We start from the raw sequence: 20,340 nt of genomic DNA on the forward strand, positions 1-20,340 counted from the left end.
GGCAGCTAACCCTGCTTCTCTTGTTTGAAACAGTGGAGCTGAACGAGGTCGGCTTCAAGTTCGTACGGAAGTGCATCAACGCAGTGGAAACAAAAGGTAAGGTGCCTGCCCTGGCGTCAGGAGGTGCCACTGTCCTGGCGTGGCTTCCCGTGGCCTTGAATTGAGTTGTGTTCTGCGCGGCGTAGTGTTGTTAGGCAAGGACGGAATTTTCACCTCTGTGCTGTTGTCATCCATCAGTTTCTCATCTTTGGCTCTGAGAAAACTGTTAGGCGGAAGGAGAACGGCCATGGTAGTCTCTGTCCTGGGGGGCAGGCAGGGGTTAGCTGGGGTGCTGGGTTATTCAGATCCATTTTAAAGGCAGCGGGATGGCAGCAGGCTGGTGGATGATCGCTCACCCTCCGGTCCCTTGTGAAACGCCCAGCCCCTACCAGCGCACGCCGGCGGCATGGGCTGCGGGACACGGATAAATCGCAGCTGGGTCCCCCGGCTGCCGTAGGGAAGGTGGCTGGTTTAATTTCCAGAGCCTTTGGGAGATGTGTGCAGGCACGGCTGCTGAAGTGGGGAGTAGGAGGGTGAGGAGACCTTCCTCAGAGGTGGGCAGGTTCCTAACGTGGTATGGTCAGAGACTCTGCTTACCTGCGCTGGCCGCCTGTGACAGCGGGAGCAAGCAGGCGTGACAGCAGCGCTCTCAGAAGCGCGGTGTTCAGGCGGGCTTGTTTGCTTAGAACAGGCTCCCGCGCCCGTTCCGCGCTGCTGGCCGTGGCGCGGCCCACGCGTGGGGGGGGGGGTGGCGCGGCGGGGAGCGGCGCCCCGCCAGGGGGCGCTGCTGACGGCGCGCGGTGTCCCCGCAGGCATCGGCACGGAGGGCCTGTACCGCACGGTGGGCAGCAACATCCAGGTGCAGCGGCTGCTGAACGCCTTCTTCGGTGAGCGCTCGCCGTGCCGCGCGGCTGCGGCCCGCTGGCTCCCTGCGCGTCGGGCTGACGGGGCTTCGCGGGGAGAAACGCCCGGCGCGGGTCCGGTCCCCGCGTCCTCTCTGCGGCGCCTCTTCCCCTTCTTTTCTGGGCTTTTCTCTGCGGCCCGCTGCAGCGCCTCTCCCCGTAAACGGCACTCATCTGTGTGTGCTGTAACCTGCTTTTTAACTTGACAGCAGCAGCGAGGCAAAGGGAGACAGTGACCCCAAGGCAGCGGGGGCAAGCCTTCTCCCATCGCATGCTAAAAATAGTCAGGCATTTCGAAGTCACGTGCTGGGGACACGTTCCTGCGGCAGGCCTGGGGTGCGGGACATCAGCCAAGGAGAGACAGGCTCTTGCCCTCTCGCCCGCTGCCTGCAGCCCCTCCTGCAGCGCTGCTGCCAGGGAACTCGCCCCGCTGATGCTGTGTCCCGTGGGTCCTGCACGGCCGCCTAAACCAGCCCCCACAGACAGGCTCAGGGGACCCTTTTCCGTGGTGGGGTATCATGGAGAGCTACGCTGGCAGGGCGGCCTCCACAGGGAGGCCATTACCCTGGTTTAAGGTCTTACCCAGGACTTTGGTACCCCACCGTATGCAGTGTGTATGTCAGTGAGCTAATGTATGCATTTCTGCTGTAAGCCCTTCTGCACGCTGAGCCTTGTGTTTCATTTAAGCCTGCAAATTGGTGGGTAGTCTTCCTACGAGAAACAGTTAAACTCCGTGCAGCAGGTTGTGTGGCTCAGCGGCGTTGCTCTGTTTGGAGCCCGGTGTTCCCAGGCTGGGACCCGGCTGAGGCTGTCGTGCCCTGCCCTGTGGCACTGGTGGGCCAGGGCAGGCTGCGAGCCCCGTGGGTGAGTCCGAGGGTCGGTCTCCCACACGCCCAAAGGCTGAGCTGTTCTCGCCATCCCCACACGAGGGGCTGGAGCACCAGGCAGACGGTACACTTGCTTTGATAGCTGCGTGCCTCGGGCTCGCACCAGCTCCCTGCACAGACATCTGATGTTAATGTACCGTTCAAAGCCTTTTACTATTGTTTACTATTGCTATTGTTATTGTCTGTTAAAACAACTAGCTTGTGCTGACATATAGCTGTACCCAGTTCCCATGAACTACGACTTCAGGCAGCTAACCAGTTACACTTGCCTGGTGACTAATTACTTCGCCTGAGTCTTTATTGCTTCTTGATTCTCACCCTCCCTGTAAGTAACTCTGTGGTTTTCTCCTCTGAACCCCACCAGTGAGTGGCTTCTTGTTATATTTATATGCGTTGGTCTGGTTGACCACTTGGCACCCCACTGTGTACGAACTCACAATGGAAAGTCCAACAACGCAGAAATAAGTGCTGCAGAAGGATTTAATCCGGAACTTCAGTGAGGAGATTTTTTTGTTTGTTTTGTCTCTAGTCATATTTCTTTCCTTAAATAAATCATGCAGTTTATTTCTTCAGTCCAGCTGCCCCCCATCCTCCAACTACGTCCCTTACTTCATCAAACCACAGAAATGATGTGGTTGTTCAGTGCGGGCAGGCAGGAGCAAAGTGTACTTCCACGCTGCTGTGCCTCCTCCTCTGAGCTCCCTGCTCTCCGTGCAGCGAGGGGGAATGTTTCCAGAACAGCCTTCAGGGGAGTAGCTGCGAAAGAGCGATTAGAGCTGGATACTTAGGTTACTTTGGATATCAGAAAGCTTGTCTTGGATCTGTTGAAATGTGTCGTTTCTGCCAGTCTTGGCTGTGCTGCTTAAAAACAAACTGTAGAGAATGTGCCCTCACTAACTTTCCACCACTGCTTAAATGTTACCTTTTGCTTCTTCCTTTATCCCTAGTTAGCACTGCTCCTCAGCGTTTCCAAAATACTGACACTGGTAGTATTGCTCTGCTTTTCCCAGCTGTGAAGATCAGCAGCTTTCTTCACGTTTGTCGCAAGAGCATACCCTCCCTGAGAGCCTGTGGTTCATTAACAACCTCAAAATGGACCCTATTTTAAAGCCGTTTTGTTCTTCCAGATCCCAAATGTCCAGGGGACGTGGATCTCCAGAGCGGCGACTGGGACATCAAGACGATTACCAGCTCACTGAAGTTTTATCTCAGGTAGCGCTGCAGGTCGCAGCTGCCCCCAGTAGGCAAAGGAGCTGGGGGCTCATCCGGGTGAAAAGTGGAGTGAACTGCCAGATATTAACATCTGGCTGTTGGAAAGGGCAAAGAGCAAAGAAGTGACAAAGGCTTTGGGAAGAAGAATGGATTTTTTTTTTTTTTTTTTTTTGAGAAATATGCCTGTGTGCTGTTTAAATTATACTGGCTGGTGAGAAGATGCCACTGGGAGCCAGTGATGCTGGAAGGCGAGATGTCCTTGTGCGTCGGTCCTTCAAACTGAGTCACGTGTGGGCTGCGCTGCCCTACCAGAGCTCAGTTTTGTTTCTGTCTTTTGTAGGAACCTGTCTGAACCTGTCATGACCTACAAGCTCCACAAAGAGTTGGTTCTGGCTGCCAGTAAGTACCGCCAATGGTCCCTAGCCCTGGCTTCCCCAACCAGTGTGCATCAAAATCACTTGACAAAGCTCTGCCAGCCTGGCACCGGAGTGTCCAGCCACTTTCCCCTGTAGAAAGAGGAGTGAACCTCTCTTCTGAGTGCTTAACAGTCCAAGGAGGGTGGTGGTGTTTCTTCCCTTGTTCCCTTTGCTATTGCAGTGCTCATTCCTCTAACAGGGTTTCATGCTCTCAGAGGGTTTGTAGAGCCACAGGATGTCAACTAACCTGAAATCAACACGAGTGTCCCAGAAGAATTGTTTCTCAGTAGTATTAATATATTTATTTTAAAACCCGTGAGGGAATGGGGTGTGCTGTTGCCCCACAGATAGGTAGGTGCTACCTTTAGGTCGTGAAATTTGTCCTGGGATGTTGCATCCAAAGTGTCTATCAGTACACAAAAGACATGTTTTTGCTGCAGCTCTTGGGACCGAGCCACAGCCAGTATTAACGGAGATCAGCCAGGTAACACGGGTATGCTGGCAGGGCGTCACCTGTGCTGAACCCATCCTCGACTGTCCCGCTGTGATGGCTATTTCAGAGAAGCTGTAATAATTCTGAACTGGCTGCATCCTCAGAGTGTGTGGAGACCCAGCATGCTGAGAGGGGGACTAGAGGGCTACAGCAACTTGGTCGTCTCCATTGCCATGAGAGTACTGGCATTTGGAAGCTTATGGCACACTCAGAAACACTTTGGATTAAAGCATCCTTCACACCCTAGTTCAAGTCAATGGGAGGGCAGGAGAACGCCCGCCTCTCCTCAGTTTGGACCTCTGGAGAATTAATAACACTTGTTCTTTCTTGGAAAGGAAAATTTTCCACTGCCTACTGATTGTGCTCAAGCCCAAGATTTATTAGTTTCAGAACTGGTTAAGGCAACGATGGCTGGGTATGTGCAGTACCACAATCCCTTACCTACGCTCCCTCAGAAACTTGCGCCATTAAGCTTCCCAGCCACCAGGATCCCACATTATTCTTTTCACACTGAGTCTTTTATTGTTTCTTGATTATTTATGCTTCTAAGGGTGACCTCTGTGGGTCAGGGACTCCCATTTTTTCCCTCAGGAGGTTTTCCCGCGCTGTTCGGTGTTACAGCTGTCTGGGCTGGTGAGGTACCCCCAGAGAGGCGGCGTGTTCCCAGGTGTGCTGGTGCGCGGGGCAGGGGTGCGAAGGGCAGCGCGCGGCCTTGCCCAGCCTGTTTCCCCGGCCATGCTCAGAGGCAGAGTGCGACTCCGAGCTCCCTTTCAAGCTTCATTCTCCCTTTTCCACTTCGTTTTGTTTCTCACAGTGATTACCCTGTTGCTATAGTCCCGCTTTCCTTCTGCTTCCCATCACCGGGCTTGGCCAGCCAGCCCTACATTGCAGAAGGAACAGCTCCCACAGATTTTCTTTGGCTTTATCTTTCTCTTATGTATTTACTTTGAAAGTGGTGGGCACAAACTTTTCTTTGTGTGCTTCTTTCCAGAATCTGAGAACCTGGATTACAGACTGGGAGCCATTCACGCACTGGTCTATAAACTGCCTGACAAGAACAGAGAGATGTTAGAGCTCCTCATACAACACCTCGTCAAGTAAGCAAATGTTTTTCTCTGAAGCCAAAGTAAGGGCAATAATGGAATCAGCAGAACAAGCCTTTTTTTTGTGGCAGGTTTGCAAAATCTTATCCACCACAGTCCCCCTAGGAATTTATATTTGGACTGCACGAATGGTATGATTATCTTTGCTAGCCACTGCATTAAGTGATATTTCTCTTTCTAATTGCCACTTTTATCTCCTCTCTGACAAGCACCAAGCAGGAAATATTTTTAAAATGAAAATAGCCTCTGACAGCAGAGCTATGAATTGTCACCTCTCACTCTAGGTCTGGGCTTTAGGAATGGCAGTAGGACCTGTGCCCTTGGGCTTACCATAAAGCGCTCTCTGGTTTTGTCTCCCGCTCTATGGATTCAATATCTTGAGCCCTTAGAGCAGCACGAAGCCGTGGGCATGTCAGTCTCTGCTCTCGTACAGGCATGTTGGATGCTTGGTGGCACTGTGGACCGCTGCTTCCACGTGGTTCTGCCAGTGAGCCACTGAAAAAATCTGTTACTTGATGATAATGGTACCAGCACTGCCCTGGGAAATGGGTGTTTTCCTGCCTCCTTGTCACACCGAATGCGAAGGCTCCGTGTGGGACCTCCGCCCTCCCACCCCAGGGAGGAGCAGGGGCGCAGCAGGGACAGAGGCTTGCGATGAGCCATGCTGAAGCTCAGAAGGAAGGGAGCAATCTGTGTGTGGGTCAGGAGAGACCAGGGCTTGCAGAAGCAATGGCTTTTGTATGACCGGGATGGCTTTGGACCTTTGGAGAAACTGTTTTCAAAACTGGCTGTTTCAGAAATAAGCAGGGCTGATCTGAGATTGTCACACCCTGATGCTCGAAGGCGAGTTCTTGCTCATCAGTGCTGTGTCCCCTCTTCAGGGAGAGGAGGGCTGGCTGGGGGACCCTGCCTGCCATCTGCTTCCAGCCTTTCATGAACAAATTTGTGTGTTTTTTAGAAACCTGATTCTTCCTGTATCCTTTTTCCTTACTTGGAATAAGATCTGTGTGTAAAGAAACAAATCAAACCCAAACCTATTCGTTCCTTCCCTCCTCTCCGCAGCATATGTGAGCACAGCCGAGAGAACTTGATGTCACCGTCTAACATGGGGGTGATATTTGGACCTACCCTCATGCGAGCACAGGAGGACACCGTGGCAGCAATGATGAACATCAAGTTCCAAAACATAGTAGTTGAAATCCTCATCGAGCACTTTGGGAAGGTACGGGTGGCAGCCCCAGGAGCACCTCCACACAGCTCCTGGCTGGTCCATTATGTTCGTGCAAACCGTTGCTGTGGCAACAGTGTCCAGCTCTGGCTCCTTTTTCTGGAGTCTCCTTAGGGGCTGGGATTTTTTCATATAGTATGCTGTTCTGAAATGCTTCAGAAGGAAACAAGACTGTAGCAGATATGTTGCCTTTAGCTAGTTCCAAAGGAAACCCTGAGTCTAGGGATTTTTGCTTTTCTTTTTAAATAAGCAGAATCTTTAGTGAAAAAAAAAAAAAAACAAACTATTCTATGCCTGGACTTTGCAGGACTTTATGCTTTCCTTTGCTGGGAAATAACACTTCACATTACAGTGTCCAAACAATCTCTTGTGTCTTAGAGGAAGGGAGAGTTTGAAGCCATCCTCTAAAGGGTGGTGTTTGCTGCAAGGAGGATGGAGAAGCACTGCGAAGAGACAGGGCAGTGTATGTGCAGAGTGGAGCTCCCTGTCAGGAAAGGAAGAGAAGGCCAAAGCTGAAAGAGCGAGGTTCTCGCAAAAGTGGATGTGGGGTCAGAGCAACCAAACAGGGACCAGGTGGGTGGTGCAGGAGTCAGTTGTGGTGCTGAGGGTTGAAACCAGAGAAACAGGATGAAAGAGCTCAGAGACTTTTGAGTATCCACACAAGAAACTCCTGAAAATCACCAGCCAGTTTCTTTGTAGGTCTCTGTGACCCCTTTTAGTAAGTTCCTGCAGCAAAACAACGAATCATTTGTGTGTTGGGGTCCTCGCACAGCTTGCTGCAGAACTGAGCCTGTCCTCCCCTCTGTACAGCCCACAGTGCAGGCTGAGTCAACGCACAATTTACACTGCCACCTCTAAGGGCTGGAATTAAATCTTTAATTAAGCCAGACATCTCTTTGCTTGCTTTTAATTTCTTCAGCGATAAGGTTAAGTTGGTAACATTTATTAGATTGAGCTTGTAAGTTCAGTGTCAGAGCTGAAGGTGTCTTCAGCTCACACATGAGCAAACACTCTAAATGAGTCTGGAGGAAGAGGGGGATGTGGTTTATCTGGTGCAGTATGAAGACTCTAAGGACAAAGCAACTATTCATTAAGTCTCTGTGGATAATTACTGTTTCCACAGCTTGTATTTCAGTGCCATGGTTAAATTAAATAAGTTGATCATTCTGGAAACACCTTCTGAATGTGAGGGTCTGTCAATATCTTTGTACCTTCAAGTTGAAGTTGTTTAACTTGGATTTTCATTTAGGAGGCAGAAGCAAAGCAGAGGCTGCACCCACATCTTAAAAAGAGTGATTTGCAGAGGGTTTTAGTGTGGGTTTCAGATGATGAAAAGCATCTCGTGAGAACAGCATTCTGTGGTACCTGTGTAAGCATCCACGGTGAACTTAACACTTCTTTTTCTTTAAAAAATAGTATTGTACACTTGTTAATATATGGGAGTGAGGTATTGCCCTGCTGCAGGTAATCCTTTGGTATTTTAATAATATGTGAGCTGCTGCTTTTAAATCACAGGCTGTTAATGTCACAGCACATTCGCCTGAATCCAAGCGGGGGGGAACGCACCGGACTTTGTATTCTGGAGTGGAGAAAATGTAGTGCCTCTGCGAAGGCAGAGTCTCTGTTAGCGTTAAGCACCAGCAGCCACGGCGTGTCACCAAACAGTGAAAGAAAAGCAGCTGCAATGAGTAGATCGGGGTTTGGAGCTCCTCTGGGTCTTTGCCCTGGTTGTCCTATTCCTCCCCTCTTCATGCGGAGTAGGGCAGGCTAAGCCAGGAGCAAAGCCCAGGTACCAGCACACAGTATTTGTACCAAGCCGACTGAGTGCCAGCCTGGGCAGACTGGCCTGGGCCCAGCCTTGCCCCTGCGCTGCCCAGGTAAGGGAGGTGTGGGGAGCCTGGCCGCCGGTGCCCGCCCTCGCCCTGGTGCACGCTGCCTGGCCTTCGGGGTCAGGAGGGTTAAAGTGGAGGTATGCTTTTCTCTCTCATCCCCTACGTTGATTTCCTGGAACTGCTCTTTGGCTGGGAGAAGAAAGAATATGCATTTGGCTTGAATTACAAAAATGATTTACTTAATCAAATCAGAATGTTACATTTCTTCATGGTAAAATGCTTCTGGGTGACACAATAGAATTGCTCTTCCATAACAAAGCACCAAGGCAGCGGTGACCCTGCTTGTCGGCGGGTCTGGCACCAGCTCTCATCCTCTGGACTTGAGCTGTCTTCTGTCAACGGCTGGGAAGGGACGAGCCTCACGTTCTCCCAGGACAGGCAGCGCAGCCTTGGGTCTCAGCAGCTCATCCCACCCCATCTGTAGCAACTCATTCTTTAAAGCCTGATACAAATTCAGTTAATATCCATGGGAAAAAACACAGGAGCAGTTGGGTTTGGTCCTTAATGTGGTGTTTCAGATCTTCAAGAGACTGCCTGGAAGCTTAGTTCTTTTTCAGCCCTTAAAAAAAAGCACTGACATAAATAAGAACCTCTAAATTAAACCCAAGCAGAGAGGTGCCATATGACCAGTGAGAAAAGGAGGTAAAACTGCTTAGCAGCATTATTTTTATGCCAGTATTTCATCAAGATAATTTCATAGTGCCACACACTGCATTGTAAGCCCAGGCTTTTTAGGGTTAAATCTGGAACAGCGCGGTGGCTTGTTCGGGTGCTCTCTGGGGACTGTATTGCCTCGCTGGTGTGGGAAACTGGGCATTGCTCAGAAACTGTCAGCTTCAAAGCTTCCTTCATCTGCTCCACCGTAATTTGCTTCTACACATTTTGTCTGTGTTTATGATTTTGCTGCGTGCATTAGTTTAGCCCTGCGGTTGCCGCAGTGGGTGCGTGAGGTGTGGAGCGAGCAGCCTGTCTGTAGGAAACCCCCCTGCGGAACGGTCTGTAGAGCCGTAGCTGCAGCATCAGCCCTGCTCCAGCGCCCTCCGGCCCCGGCATTTCCCGGGTGCTGCTGACCTTCCAGAGCGGCTGGCGTGCGCTGTGCTGTCCCTCTGCAGAGAGGCTGGAGGAGCTGGGCTCCCACGCTGGAGCGAGCTGCTGCAAGGGCCCTGCCGGGCTCTCCTGGGCCAAGGCTGGTCAGGGTGCTTGGTGCAGCCCACGTTTTTCAGCCCTCCTGGGTCAGGCAGAGGAAACTTGGGCCGCAGACGGCTTCTATGCGTGCAGGAGAGCGGAGAGGAGCAGGGCAGCCCTCGGCAAAGGCAGCGGGAGCCGCTTGCCGTGCGGGAGCTGGGTCTGCGCTCCTGGAGCTCAGCCTCCTGACTCTACTCTGCTGCGAGGCGCCTTCTAATGACACCAGGCTAACGAGGCGAGCCTCTGAGGATGTCGTTCAACCTGGTGGGATGGGGAGGGTCATCTAAACGTGTCTGCCTTTACAGATCTACTCCGGCCCCCCAGAAGACACCACCGCCCCCCCGGTGCCTCCTCCCAGGGTGGCTGCCCGGCGGCACAAACCCATCACCATCTCCAAACGTCCTTTGAGGGAAAGACCCGTCTTCTTCGGTGCTTCTGTGGAAGAAAGTGGAGGTCAGTCCGGCTGGTTGCTGATGCATAACCTGCCTTTCACCCCTCCTGTTTCTTTTAACGCTTTTCCAGGAGCGATGGAGGTAACAATAGCAGCACTGCGCTTCCCAGGCCGTGAGCACAGCAGGCAGTGAGGTCTGTGGTTTGGTGAGAAAGGAAAGCAAAAAAAATACTCACACATCGGTTGCATCACCTCACTACTCAGGCTCTGGGGGGATTTTTTCTGTTACTTGCAGCATTCTCTGTTAGCTACAGTAAGACTGGTTCTTGCATGTGAGAAGCCCAGTGGAAAGGTTTTTGAGCCTCAGAGGCAAAAACCCGAAGTGATGGAAATGCGAGTGAGGAGCCGGAGTTGGTGGGAGGGGAGCGCGTGTGCCCAGGCTGGGGGCGGCTGCAGCCTCGTCCCAGTCCCGAGAGGGTCTGCAGGGCTGGCTCAGCCATGGCCGTTTTACATCAGAGCGAGAACAATGAAGCACTTTTCCAGGGCGCAGTGATAGTATTTTTTAGAGCAAGTACAACTCTGTTGTTAAACTCATTTCATTGTAAGGCCCTTATTATTGTGTCGAAGGGCACATCAATATAAAGTCGTACTTCTCTGTAGGCTCGATTTGCGCTGATTGTCGTTGCAAGCTCTGCCCTAGGTGACGTTATCAACAAAGTGATGCAAAGTCTTTTTCACTCTTAGAGTTTTCAGAGCTTTGGTAATGTTTTAGGTTTAATACTACAAGTGTACTTTTTGGCACCGGCAAAACAGGATTGATTCAGACTGCTCTTTAGAATTCACAAGGCCGCTCACGGCGTTAGGATGGCCTCACATGTAAACGTCTTCCCGAACCAGCGGCAGAAGCATTAGCATTGACTGCGCCGTGGCTGCGGGTGCCGTCGGTTTCATAGCAGTGCCTCTGCGTCCTGTGTGGGGGTCTCTAGCACAGCCAGAGGGACGAGGTGAATGATTTTTGAGAGGGACATAAAAGCTTGGTACACAGCTTCTCATGAGCAAGGGCATTGGAAACTTAAGAGAAACTCGTGTGATATTCAGCATTGTTTGGGTTTTCTTCATTCCTCGGCATTTGCGTGAGCCACTCGCTGTCTGTGTTTGCTCAGGGTGAGGGTCTGTCGATCCCCCACCACACACCACAAGCATGCTCGTCCCGTGTACCGCAGGAGCTGGGCAGCTCTGGGGGACAGCTCTGCACTGCCGTGGGGCAGAGACCACCGCACCTCCACCCTGCTCCTAACCCCCATGGCTGTCTGTCCCCTTGGCTCCACAGCAGACCAGCACAGCCAGACCCCCAACGGCAGTGTCGGCACGGAGGCCCCCAAGCCACTGCACCGCAGCCGCCAGCCCGCGCCGCGGCCCGGGGCGGATGAGCCGGGGCGTCCCCCCACCGAGGGCCGGCCCGACCCGCGTGCCGAGGCGGAGGTGGGGAAGCTGGTGGCCAGGCTGCAGGACGGAGGAGCGAAGCCAGCTGGCAAGGCTGCCAACGGGGTGGTGACCAGCCCTGTCCTGAGGACCTCCACGCTCCAGGCCAGGAGACCGGCTCCACGGCCGGGGATCTACGGCAAAGAGGGTGAGTGTATGGCCCGGGGCTGTGGCTTGCGCCAGGGTCCCAGCCGAAGCGAGGCAGGAGGAGTGCAGTCCTCCCGGGAGAGCTCAAGGGGACTGAGCCATCCCTCCCCGCTGCGCATCGTGCGCTGGGATGGCCAGAGCGTGTGGTGGGCTTCTGACCTTGAGTCCTCTTCATGTTGCTCAGCAAGAGGGGTTGGGAGAGCAGCATAGCTTGAGATGCAGGCGCAGGGCCACAGCCCAGGGCTTTGCTCCAGCCTTGGCCTCCTGAGTTCTCCTGATTTGTTTCAGACAGTGGATGCCTTTGGTCTACTGCTTACTGGGGGCACAGCTGCTGCAGGGATGCCACCAGCATCAGATGAAGCAGGTGTCCTGCGCAGTGCCTGGGCCGCTGCTTGTGCTGAGCTCAGCCTTGCTCAGCGGACTCATAAAATTCAGACTTGAGTAGCGATATAGAGACCATTAAACTCAAAGCGATTTGTGCCCAGTCTAACCAGCCGTAAGCACTCTGGATTGTCAGCACTCTCCTCAGCAGAGACAAAGAAAACGGCAAAAGTCACGTTCACATTTCAGCTCCTGATGGTTTTATCTGCCAGGCCCGCCGTGACATGGATTCTGGCTTATCACGACTCTACTGGGAATGTTTATTTCAGCAGTTCATCCCTTGGTGTTAAATGTAAATAATTATTATTATCTCTATTCTAATCAGCTTTATACAGAAACTTACTGCAGGCAGAAGTAATTAGTTTGGGCCAGGTCTGAGCTGGCGTTGCCGTTGCAGGGGGGCGGGCAGGTAGGTGTGTGTCTCTGCGTGTCCGTAGGCGTTTGCCCCGGCAGTGCCAGGGAGCCATTGGTGGGACAGTACCGTTCCCCTGACAGCGGGGATTTGGTGCTGAGTTTTAAAACACTCTGGACAATGGTCATAATACAGGATGTGTTGCTTTCTGCAGGCTTTTCCCATGCACTTTCCAGTGCTTTGCAGATGCTGTCGTACCCTGACAGCTTCACAGTCCTGTGTTCAGGAAATAAAACCGGGCTGCGTTCTTGACAAGTGACTCCCGTGTGCGGTGGGGAGGAGGAGGAAAGGCCTGGCTGGGTAGCACAAACATCACATCCATCTGACTGACGCTACTGGCTTCATTTAAATTTGTCACGTAAATGGTAGGGGGAAATCTCCTTTTGGAGGGTAAGATAGCTTTTAGAGCTGGCTCACATCAGCTGTGTTCAGTGCTTCCAAGCGTTATGGGTGTGCGTTACCCCACGCAGCGTGCTGACAGCATGTCGTGGTGCCACAGCGTGATGAAACTGCCTGTGTCAGTCCCTGAGTGTATGTACGAGAGCACTGAAGCAGTAGTAAAGCTGTGTTATATCTGCGGTGATGATTGCAAATCAGCGCCGGAACGCTGTATGGAGCTGTTAACGTGCGCGGTTTTTGGGTGGTTTTGAAACACTGGAGAAACCAAGAGGAAGTATAGGCTGAAGGGTTAGAAAACAGGCCTTTTACTGAGAAATTCAAGTTATACAGCTTGTCAAGGAGAAAAGTTAGAATCAGAATTTACGAATGCAAGTATGGAAGAGGCTTGGTTGGGGCCTGGCATTCGAGCAGGCACACCAGGGTATAATAAGGTTCAGTAGCTAAGGCGTTGACAAAGCCTTGGTTAAGTAGTTGCAGCAGTTAATTTTCTTAGCAAGTAGAAAAACATCTTTGACCTATTTCTGATGAGAAGTGGGACTCTCTAGCACTGGAAATGTCTACATGGGAAGGGCAGGAACCCAGCCCTTAAGATGGTTTTGAGCCATGTCAATGGCCAGACGAGCAGGTCGCAAGGATTGCTGTCCTGCGGAAACACGCACTGGCGGTCTGGGTGCTGCAGGGAAGGTGTGGGGTCACCAGGGGTGTCAGGTGAACTCTGACACTTATTCCATGTTCACTTAACCCTTGAAGACTTTCAAGGTCAACTTGGTCAACTGGATCTTGGGGAAGTAGAGCAGGTGAGGCAGGAGCTCCTGCGAGCGGAGGAGAGGGCAGGTGGTGCTGCTGCCTGAGATAACATCTCAAGAAGCAGCGGCCCCAGCCTGCAGGGATTACCAGTTTGTGCTATTCCTGTCATGCTAGAAGAGTGACACTGTGCAGGTTTTGTTTAAGAAAACTTGTTCCCAGGCAATATCATCCTTGCAACCAGCAGCTATATCAGGTTTGTCATCACAGGGTCCGGCACCAGCCCCTGTTTCTGGTGCCAGGAAGGCTGTGCTGGGGCAGGCAGCGTGGGAACTGCCTTTTCCTGGGACTCTGTCTCGATTCTGGCTGTTGGCTGCTGTCAAAGAGAGGACGTTGGGGCAGACAGACAGACAGAACCAAGCCCACTAACTTGTTTCATGCCTCCTCATAAACACCTGTCCCTCTGCCAAAGCTTCGTACTCAGGGTTTGTACCTTCAACCTTGCAGGCGAGTGCGATGGTGTCCCTAAGCCACGATCCCATGGCGACAAGCCTGTGATAACACGGCCCCCCGTGAGACCTCCAGACCCACCGTGCAGGACCCCTGTCCCTCTGAGGCTGGACCAGAGGCCGGATCTGATAGCAGGGACAGCAGAAGAAATGCCTTCCTCTGTGTAAGTCACCAGCCGTCGGTGGGCACGCAGCACCCGGGGTGGCCAGATCAGCCCAAGGGAGCTGCTGGCACGGGGGGGCTTGGGGAGCCCGTGAGGGGACCACGTCAGCCTGGGCAGCAGGAGCTGGTGTCACCTACTGGGAATTTTGGAAAAGGAGGAGGAGAAATACCATGTTGGTTTCCAGTGCCATTGGCGTACAATGGCTGGAGCCTGGGGACGTCCCCCGACACCGGTGCAAGGCCAGGTTTGACCGTCCCACTGGAAAGGCTGCGCAGAGGGCACGGCCGGGGAGGGGAGCGTGGCCATAGCAAAGGCGAACATTCACGGGGAAAACAAAGCTCTGAGCCTTCTCAAGTACAGCCCTGGGGCTGAGCCTTGTCCCTCACCTGCTCTGCAGTTTCGCGTGTCAATGGAGCCGGAGAGCCCCTCCCTGCCTGGCTCTGAGCAGGCCTCTCAAACGAGACGCTTCCTGGGGAACGACTGGATCCAGCTTGGATCTCTCTTAAGGAAATTGGATGGGGTTCAGCTTCATCATGAGATCTCTTCCAGATTTTAAAGAGACAGAAACCCTGCTGGCTTCAATGGGAATTAAAAAAAGAAAAAAGGGTGACTAAATACTCGGGGACCTCAGCCCAGCAGCCAGGACAGGCTGGTGGGGAGGCTGTACCCTGGGTGCTGCCACGGAGCTCGCCGCTGCTGCACATCCAGCCAAGAGCTGCGTTTGGTTCCTCTGCCATCCTAGCAGGGGAGCACCCCAAGTCTGCGCTAACGCCCCTCACCCTCTGCCACCACCCTGCAGCCCTGAGTTGTGCGGGGGCCACCCCCCAGGCCTCACCCTACCCGCAGTGACACGCGGTGCAGAAACACTCGTCGTGAACTGGAGTGTCGTGTGTCCCGCAAGTGACCATCTGTGGCAGCAGTCCTGGGGGACGTGCCTGCTGTGGGGGAGCCCCCAGTAAAGCTGCGCTGGGCAGCTGGTCCAGGTCCTGCGCGTTCAGTACTTAGTGCAGCAAAGGTGCCGTGAGGTTCGGCTGTGCACCTGCGGGGCAGGAACCGGCCTTGCCCTGGCTCTCCTAAACCACTTGTCAGAACTCTTCTTTCTGTGAGGACAGTTGGAGGCTAAATACGAGGTAGATAAAAACTGAAGGAGAGGACATAAAAAGTGATGGACGCAGGTTTATAAACCAGCGTGTGGGACTAAGCGAGGATGGAAATAAGCAGTGCAGCCAGAAGCGATCAACGGCTGCCTGGCCAGGGCAGTGTGAAGGCGGAGGGTGGACATCATTCCAAGGTGATTGTCTTCAGTGTCTGCTAATCTACTGCTCTTTTTCCTGGTGCAGATGAGATCTAATTAGCAAATTGCCCATTGGGTAACTGGAGTGACCTCCCTTCTTCTCTTTGCAGGGTGGCCTCTAGGACAAAGTTCTTTGAGACAGCTTCCCGAAGAACGAGCAAGTAAGCCTGGCACCGAGAAGCTGGCATGTAAATAAAAGCAGCCGTGCTGCATAGGGAGCTCCCTCTGAGGCAGAGCCAGTCAGCTCGGGACGCCCCAGCCCTGACCTTTCTTGCCTCTTACTCGTAAGCAGAAGATGGGTCTCAGCCAAAATGCTGGAACCAAACCAAGAGCACAAAGTGTAAAATGTGAATCCAGATACAGACTTGATAAGTTAAATGTAAATCCACTAAGTAATAAACATATCTACGGGTTCCTTTATCGCGTGTGTGGATCTAAGCCAGCGTAGAGCGCGTTGTGCTGGCTTCTCAGCCCTTGCCAAGAGCAGAGATAAGATCACGGGAGGGACGAGGGCTGCTTAGATCGCAGCAGCTGAGCAGAGGCGCGGGGCTGGAGAGCAAATGGTCCTGCAGACCGTGTGTGTGCAGGCCTAGCTCCAGCCAGAGAGCTGTGGTGGGTGGTGGCTTGGGCGCCGAAGCCTTGGGGCTAGGCTGGGGTGGCAGGGCTCCGAACTGCCAGCGTTGTGCTTTGTGGCAGCAGACTTCAGTTGTAACAATACCTGCTCAAATAAGCTTCAGCTTCCCGCTTGTAAAGATCACCACCCTCTGCCAAAAATGCAAGCAGGTTTGCATCTTAGTCTGGTAAATCTTGTCTGCTGGTGTTGGCAGCAAGGTCAGTTTTTATCTTGAGAAGTGCATCCCTGACCCGACCGTTACCCAGCTCTCTGCTTAGGTTTGGGGATCTGAGCTTGAGCTTGCTGATTGCATTAACGTTTTTTTCTGTGTTCTTCTTCCTTGTGTGTACAGTTCTTCATCGCCACAAGGCAGGATCCCGAGTGATGAGAGCTGAGGCTAAAGGTACGTTTTTAAGACAACAAATCAAATAATGAACCAAAAGTACATGTAGCACAAATTCAGCGTGTATGGAGTGGTGGGAGGCCAGTGGAGGCAACAGGAACTTCAAAAGAGAGATCAGAAGCGTCCTTCCCGTGGGAGACCTTTGCAGAGGGAAAGATGACGGCTGGAGGTGGTGCGTGCTCTTTGTTGGGGGGTAATACGGCACGCTGGGGTAAATCAGCCTGTTCTGCCGTTTGTGAGCCTCCTCGCTGCGGTGCTCAGGGTAAACACAAGTGCTGTGCAAACGGCGGTGCCGAGATCTGGGTTTGCTCTGGTTGTGGTTTTGCCATTGCTGGTGAATTTCCACGGCTGCATACAGCACGCTTGTTTTCTTCTTCCAGACTTTGCAAGCGCCTTGGCCCAGCTAGAGCCAGGAGACTTTCTGTGCTTGTGAAACAGATGTGTCACAGCTGAGACTTTTCCAGTTCCAGTACCCCTGGAGAGCAGCTATCTTACTGGACGATAACTTCAGAGCCTGCTGTCATAAGTGGCTCAAGAAATTAGAAGAGAGGGAGATAAAGATGGAGAGAAGACCCTCCCCACACATTTGTGCTGAACTGTTCCCCGTCCTCCCGCCACTCCTCTCCGCGCAGGCTGTGAAGGGTGCTCCCGTGTGCCCTCACAGGTGACCGTTTGCAGGGCTGGGTGAGCTCCGACTGCTGTGGAAGGGACGGCAGAGGACAGGAGTGGATTGTTTACCTGCCCGCTTTTTGGGACATGCACCTTGGCAAGGGGGACCTTGGGCAGACGCTGGAGCTGAAATGCCAGGGGCTGACTCCTCGTGCTTGGATGCAAGGGCAGAGCAACTGGAGTTTGGGTTGGCCCCCTTGCCACGAGAAGCTCCTTCCTTTGTGTTACTTTCGTCACTCACTAAGCTATAGTGGATTTTTCCATGTGTAGGAGCGCAGCGTGTGTTCCTGGAAACACTGCCTGTGCTGGGGCAGGCAGGACGGGAACCGGGGGACCATTGTGCTTAGCTCTGTGGGACGTCTCTTCATCTCTTGGGCATCAGCTGCACCGTCCTGGGAAACCGCACTGGGAGATGCGGCTGTGCCGAGGGCTTTGCTGGAGCAGGACCACGTTCCCTGCCTGCAGGTTGGCTTTTTGGGAAGCGCTGGTCTGGTCAGCAGCCTCTGAGAGCGCGACTGGGAGAAGGAGGCAGCAGGCCGTCCTCCTCCTCCTCCCGCTCCCGCGTGAGCCGCTCTCCCCGCAGATCTGCTTCCCATGGGCACACCAAGAAGTCCCTGTCCCTGGATTGTCCTGGTGGGCCAGCACTGAGGCGACAAGGAGCCGAAACTCGCTGAACGTGGGTCAAAGCCCACCATTTTTCTAAGAGGCACCCACTTCCTTGTTTGCTTGTTAGGTTTGTTTCCAGTGCCGGAGAAGCACAGTCTCTCCCTCCGCAGCAGCTGTGTAGATGACGCCCTTTGCTCTGGCAGGGCTCCACCTCGCCAGGGCCACCCCTGGCACCCCTGTGACAGCAGAGGCTCACTGGTGGCTCCAGCTGGCACCAGGGCTCAGTTCCTGGGTGGCAGCATTTGCCTGTAACTAGTGAGCGGCTTTCCTGCTTCCGCTCACCCACAGCCCAGAGGCAGCTTCACTGTTTTGAGTGATTTTCCTTGGGTGCTGGGAGCATTCCCAAATCAGCGGCCAAACATCCCCGCTAGCTGCTTCCCGGGTGCTTTGCGCCCTGCCTGGCGCAGGTTTGCCGGTGGGATGCGGCTGCGGCCCTTCCCGGGCTGTCTCCCAGCGCTTGCCATGTGTGCACATACAGCGCCTGTTGCTGAATGTAATCCTGGCGTTCGCTGGACGCACGTGTGTCGTGGCGATGGTGCTTCCGCTCCCGCAGGCTGCGGCGGCGCCTGGCTGCTCGCGCCTGTCCTCCTGCTGTCAACAGTGGCACGTCAAAGTGGCTTTAAAAAACCCAAACCACCAGTGGTAGCCGTGCCTAGCCTCTGTGACACGCACCACGTCTCAGGGCTTTTCAGAGCTACGCTGAGCCCTTCCCGCTGCGGCCTCGCGCGCGGCCCGGGGCGTGAGCAGCACCGAAACTGCATTGTGTTTTCCTGATCAGGTGTCCAAGAGAGCAGGGGGGAGCTGGGACAGGCACGGTCCCACCAGCGCGGAACGGCTGTGATTGAGGGGAGCCCCGTCAGCCCCACCGTGCTGTGGGCAGGCGCTGCGCCCGAGCCTGCGCTGTGGTAGCTTTGTCACCCTGGGGTGGCTGTCCCAGAGGTGTCAGGCTGGTGGGTCCTCCACAGAAGGCCAACGTGTCCCAAAATGTCTTCCCCTCTCAAGGCTCTACGTTGCGGGCCCCTCGAGGCTGTCAGTTTGGGAAGTGCTTTGGGAAGCGCCCAGGCTTCCGCAGACGTGGATGCTGCACAGCACTGGCACCCACAGTGCCCGTCCCCCTGGAAGCGGTGGCTGCCGCAACCCCCGCGCTGCGCGCGTATGGTCACAGCCTCGCGCTTGCCGCCTGGCTCGGGCCCTGCGGGACAGCGCTGGGGTCTGTGGGAAGAAGGGAATCCGAGGGAGTTTGGATTTAAGGCTGACACCATAAACAATGGAGGGAAGCAGCTCATTAGAAATGTGTTTCATTGTGTCCTTTTAAAGTCATTTGTCACTTGTGTGTCTGTGCCAGTTTCTCCTCTCCGTGCGCAGAGCTGAACGCCGGGGACCAGCGCTGGGCGTTCGGTTGTGCTGATGGAGGGCCGTGGGGCGCGATCCCTGCTGCCAGCGCCCGGGCGCGACGCAGCCAGGACCGCGGGATTTGCCCTGTGCGGTGCAACCGGGCCCCTGGACATCAGCCTCCGGAGCCGTTTTGTCACGTAAAAGCGTAGGTTACTTCACATGTTTATAAAGTTTCCATGAAGTAAAAAAGCGAGCTGTCCAAGCGTGCTTCTTTCCCCCGTAAGCAGTGTCCCGAGGTGCCCACGCTGCAGCAATCCCTGCCATGCAGTCCCGCTGCTCGTGTCAAGGGTGCTGAGCTCTGCAGCATGAGCTCCAGGTTTGCAGCCTCGGAGCGGCTCTGGGCCTCGCAGTCCGGTCCTGAGCCAGCGCCTGGCTGGGCACATCCCCCCGAGCGCGCTCCTGCCTTCCCCTTCCCCACCCAGCATCGCGGCGCAGGGCTGCCTGCGTTTGCCCCGGCCCTTGGGCTGGAAAGATGAATGCTGATCACGTAAGCTGGCAAGAGCCCACAGCCCGATCACGTTACTGCAGCGCGCGGCGGGCCAGGCAGCCTGGCAGAACTCCTCCCCAGCTCCTCCGGCCTTGTGTGCAGCTCATCACAGCGCAGGCGCTCCAGGCTCAGACCAAATCCGGAATTAGGAGAGCTTGGCGTGCAGGCAGGTGCCCGGGCCAGGGGCTGTCAGCTGCACCCTCCGGCGTGGCGGGAGCAGGCACGTGGCTCGGCTGGTGCCGGGCCATCGCCCGGAGGTGCTCCATGGCCCCGTGGGTCCCGCCTGCCGCTGGCACAGGCGATGGCCTGACCGTGCATGTGTGCTTTTATAAATTAACCTAATCCCCTCTGAACCGCGGCTGGGTTTGGATTACCCCCTGAGCAAGAGCCCAGGCTGCAAACCTCATTTCTTCCGTGATCAGAAAGTTCCCGATTTTCATCCCAGGAGCACTGGGGGCTCCTGTTGCCGAGGCACGCTCGGGGTACTGAAGGGCAGGGTGAAGGTTTGTCAGCAGTAACTGGGGGGAAGCGGTGACAGCGAGGTGGGGACAGCTTTCCAGGACTGCAGTCGCAGGGCACAGCTGCAGCCCGGAGCGGGGCCGGGGCTGGGAGCGGGGCAGGATGTGGGGACAGGCTGGAGAAAGCAGGCGGATGAGCTGCTTGTCCTGGTCTCACTGCGGCTGCGGAACCAGCCTGCGCCAAGGGTCGGTCGCAGCCACAGCTGCCGCTGCGCGTCCCGCGGGGCTGGCGGAAAATCTCCCTGCGTGATCCCTCCGGACCTGCTCGGGCTCCAGGCTTGCTGTAAGCCTAAAACACTTCAAACTCTC

The 20,340-nt window shown here is 54.4% G+C and overlaps 1 protein-coding gene across 3 annotated transcripts in view; it reads left to right on the forward strand.

Annotated features, from left to right (window-relative positions):
- The window catches only part of OPHN1 (oligophrenin 1), a 63,816-nt gene extending 45,391 nt beyond the window's left edge, over window positions 1–18,425 (forward strand). For 2 of the 3 annotated variants that reach the window (XM_086756178.1, XM_086756180.1), the window contains 12 exons: window positions 34–96; window positions 852–926; window positions 2,956–3,040; window positions 3,381–3,439; window positions 4,941–5,046; window positions 6,115–6,274; window positions 9,663–9,810; window positions 11,079–11,378; window positions 13,821–13,986; window positions 15,391–15,441; window positions 16,246–16,296; window positions 16,677–18,425. In XM_086756178.1, the coding sequence (XP_086612304.1) occupies window positions 34–96; window positions 852–926; window positions 2,956–3,040; window positions 3,381–3,439; window positions 4,941–5,046; window positions 6,115–6,274; window positions 9,663–9,810; window positions 11,079–11,378; window positions 13,821–13,986; window positions 15,391–15,441; window positions 16,246–16,288 (1,256 nt within the window). In that variant the 3' untranslated portion in view covers window positions 16,289–16,296; window positions 16,677–18,425. The remainder of the gene's footprint in view (window positions 1–33; window positions 97–851; window positions 927–2,955; window positions 3,041–3,380; window positions 3,440–4,940; window positions 5,047–6,114; window positions 6,275–9,662; window positions 9,811–11,078; window positions 11,379–13,820; window positions 13,987–15,390; window positions 15,442–16,245; window positions 16,297–16,676) is intronic. The other variant, XM_086756179.1, reaches the window with a different exon arrangement.
- Window positions 18,426–20,340: the final 1,915 nt, after the last annotated feature.

The sequence above is a fragment of the Chlamydotis macqueenii genome, chromosome 11 (assembly GCF_036417535.1).
Source record: "Chlamydotis macqueenii isolate bChlMac1 chromosome 11, bChlMac1.mat, whole genome shotgun sequence".
Lineage (NCBI taxonomy): Eukaryota > Metazoa > Chordata > Aves > Otidiformes > Otididae > Chlamydotis > Chlamydotis macqueenii.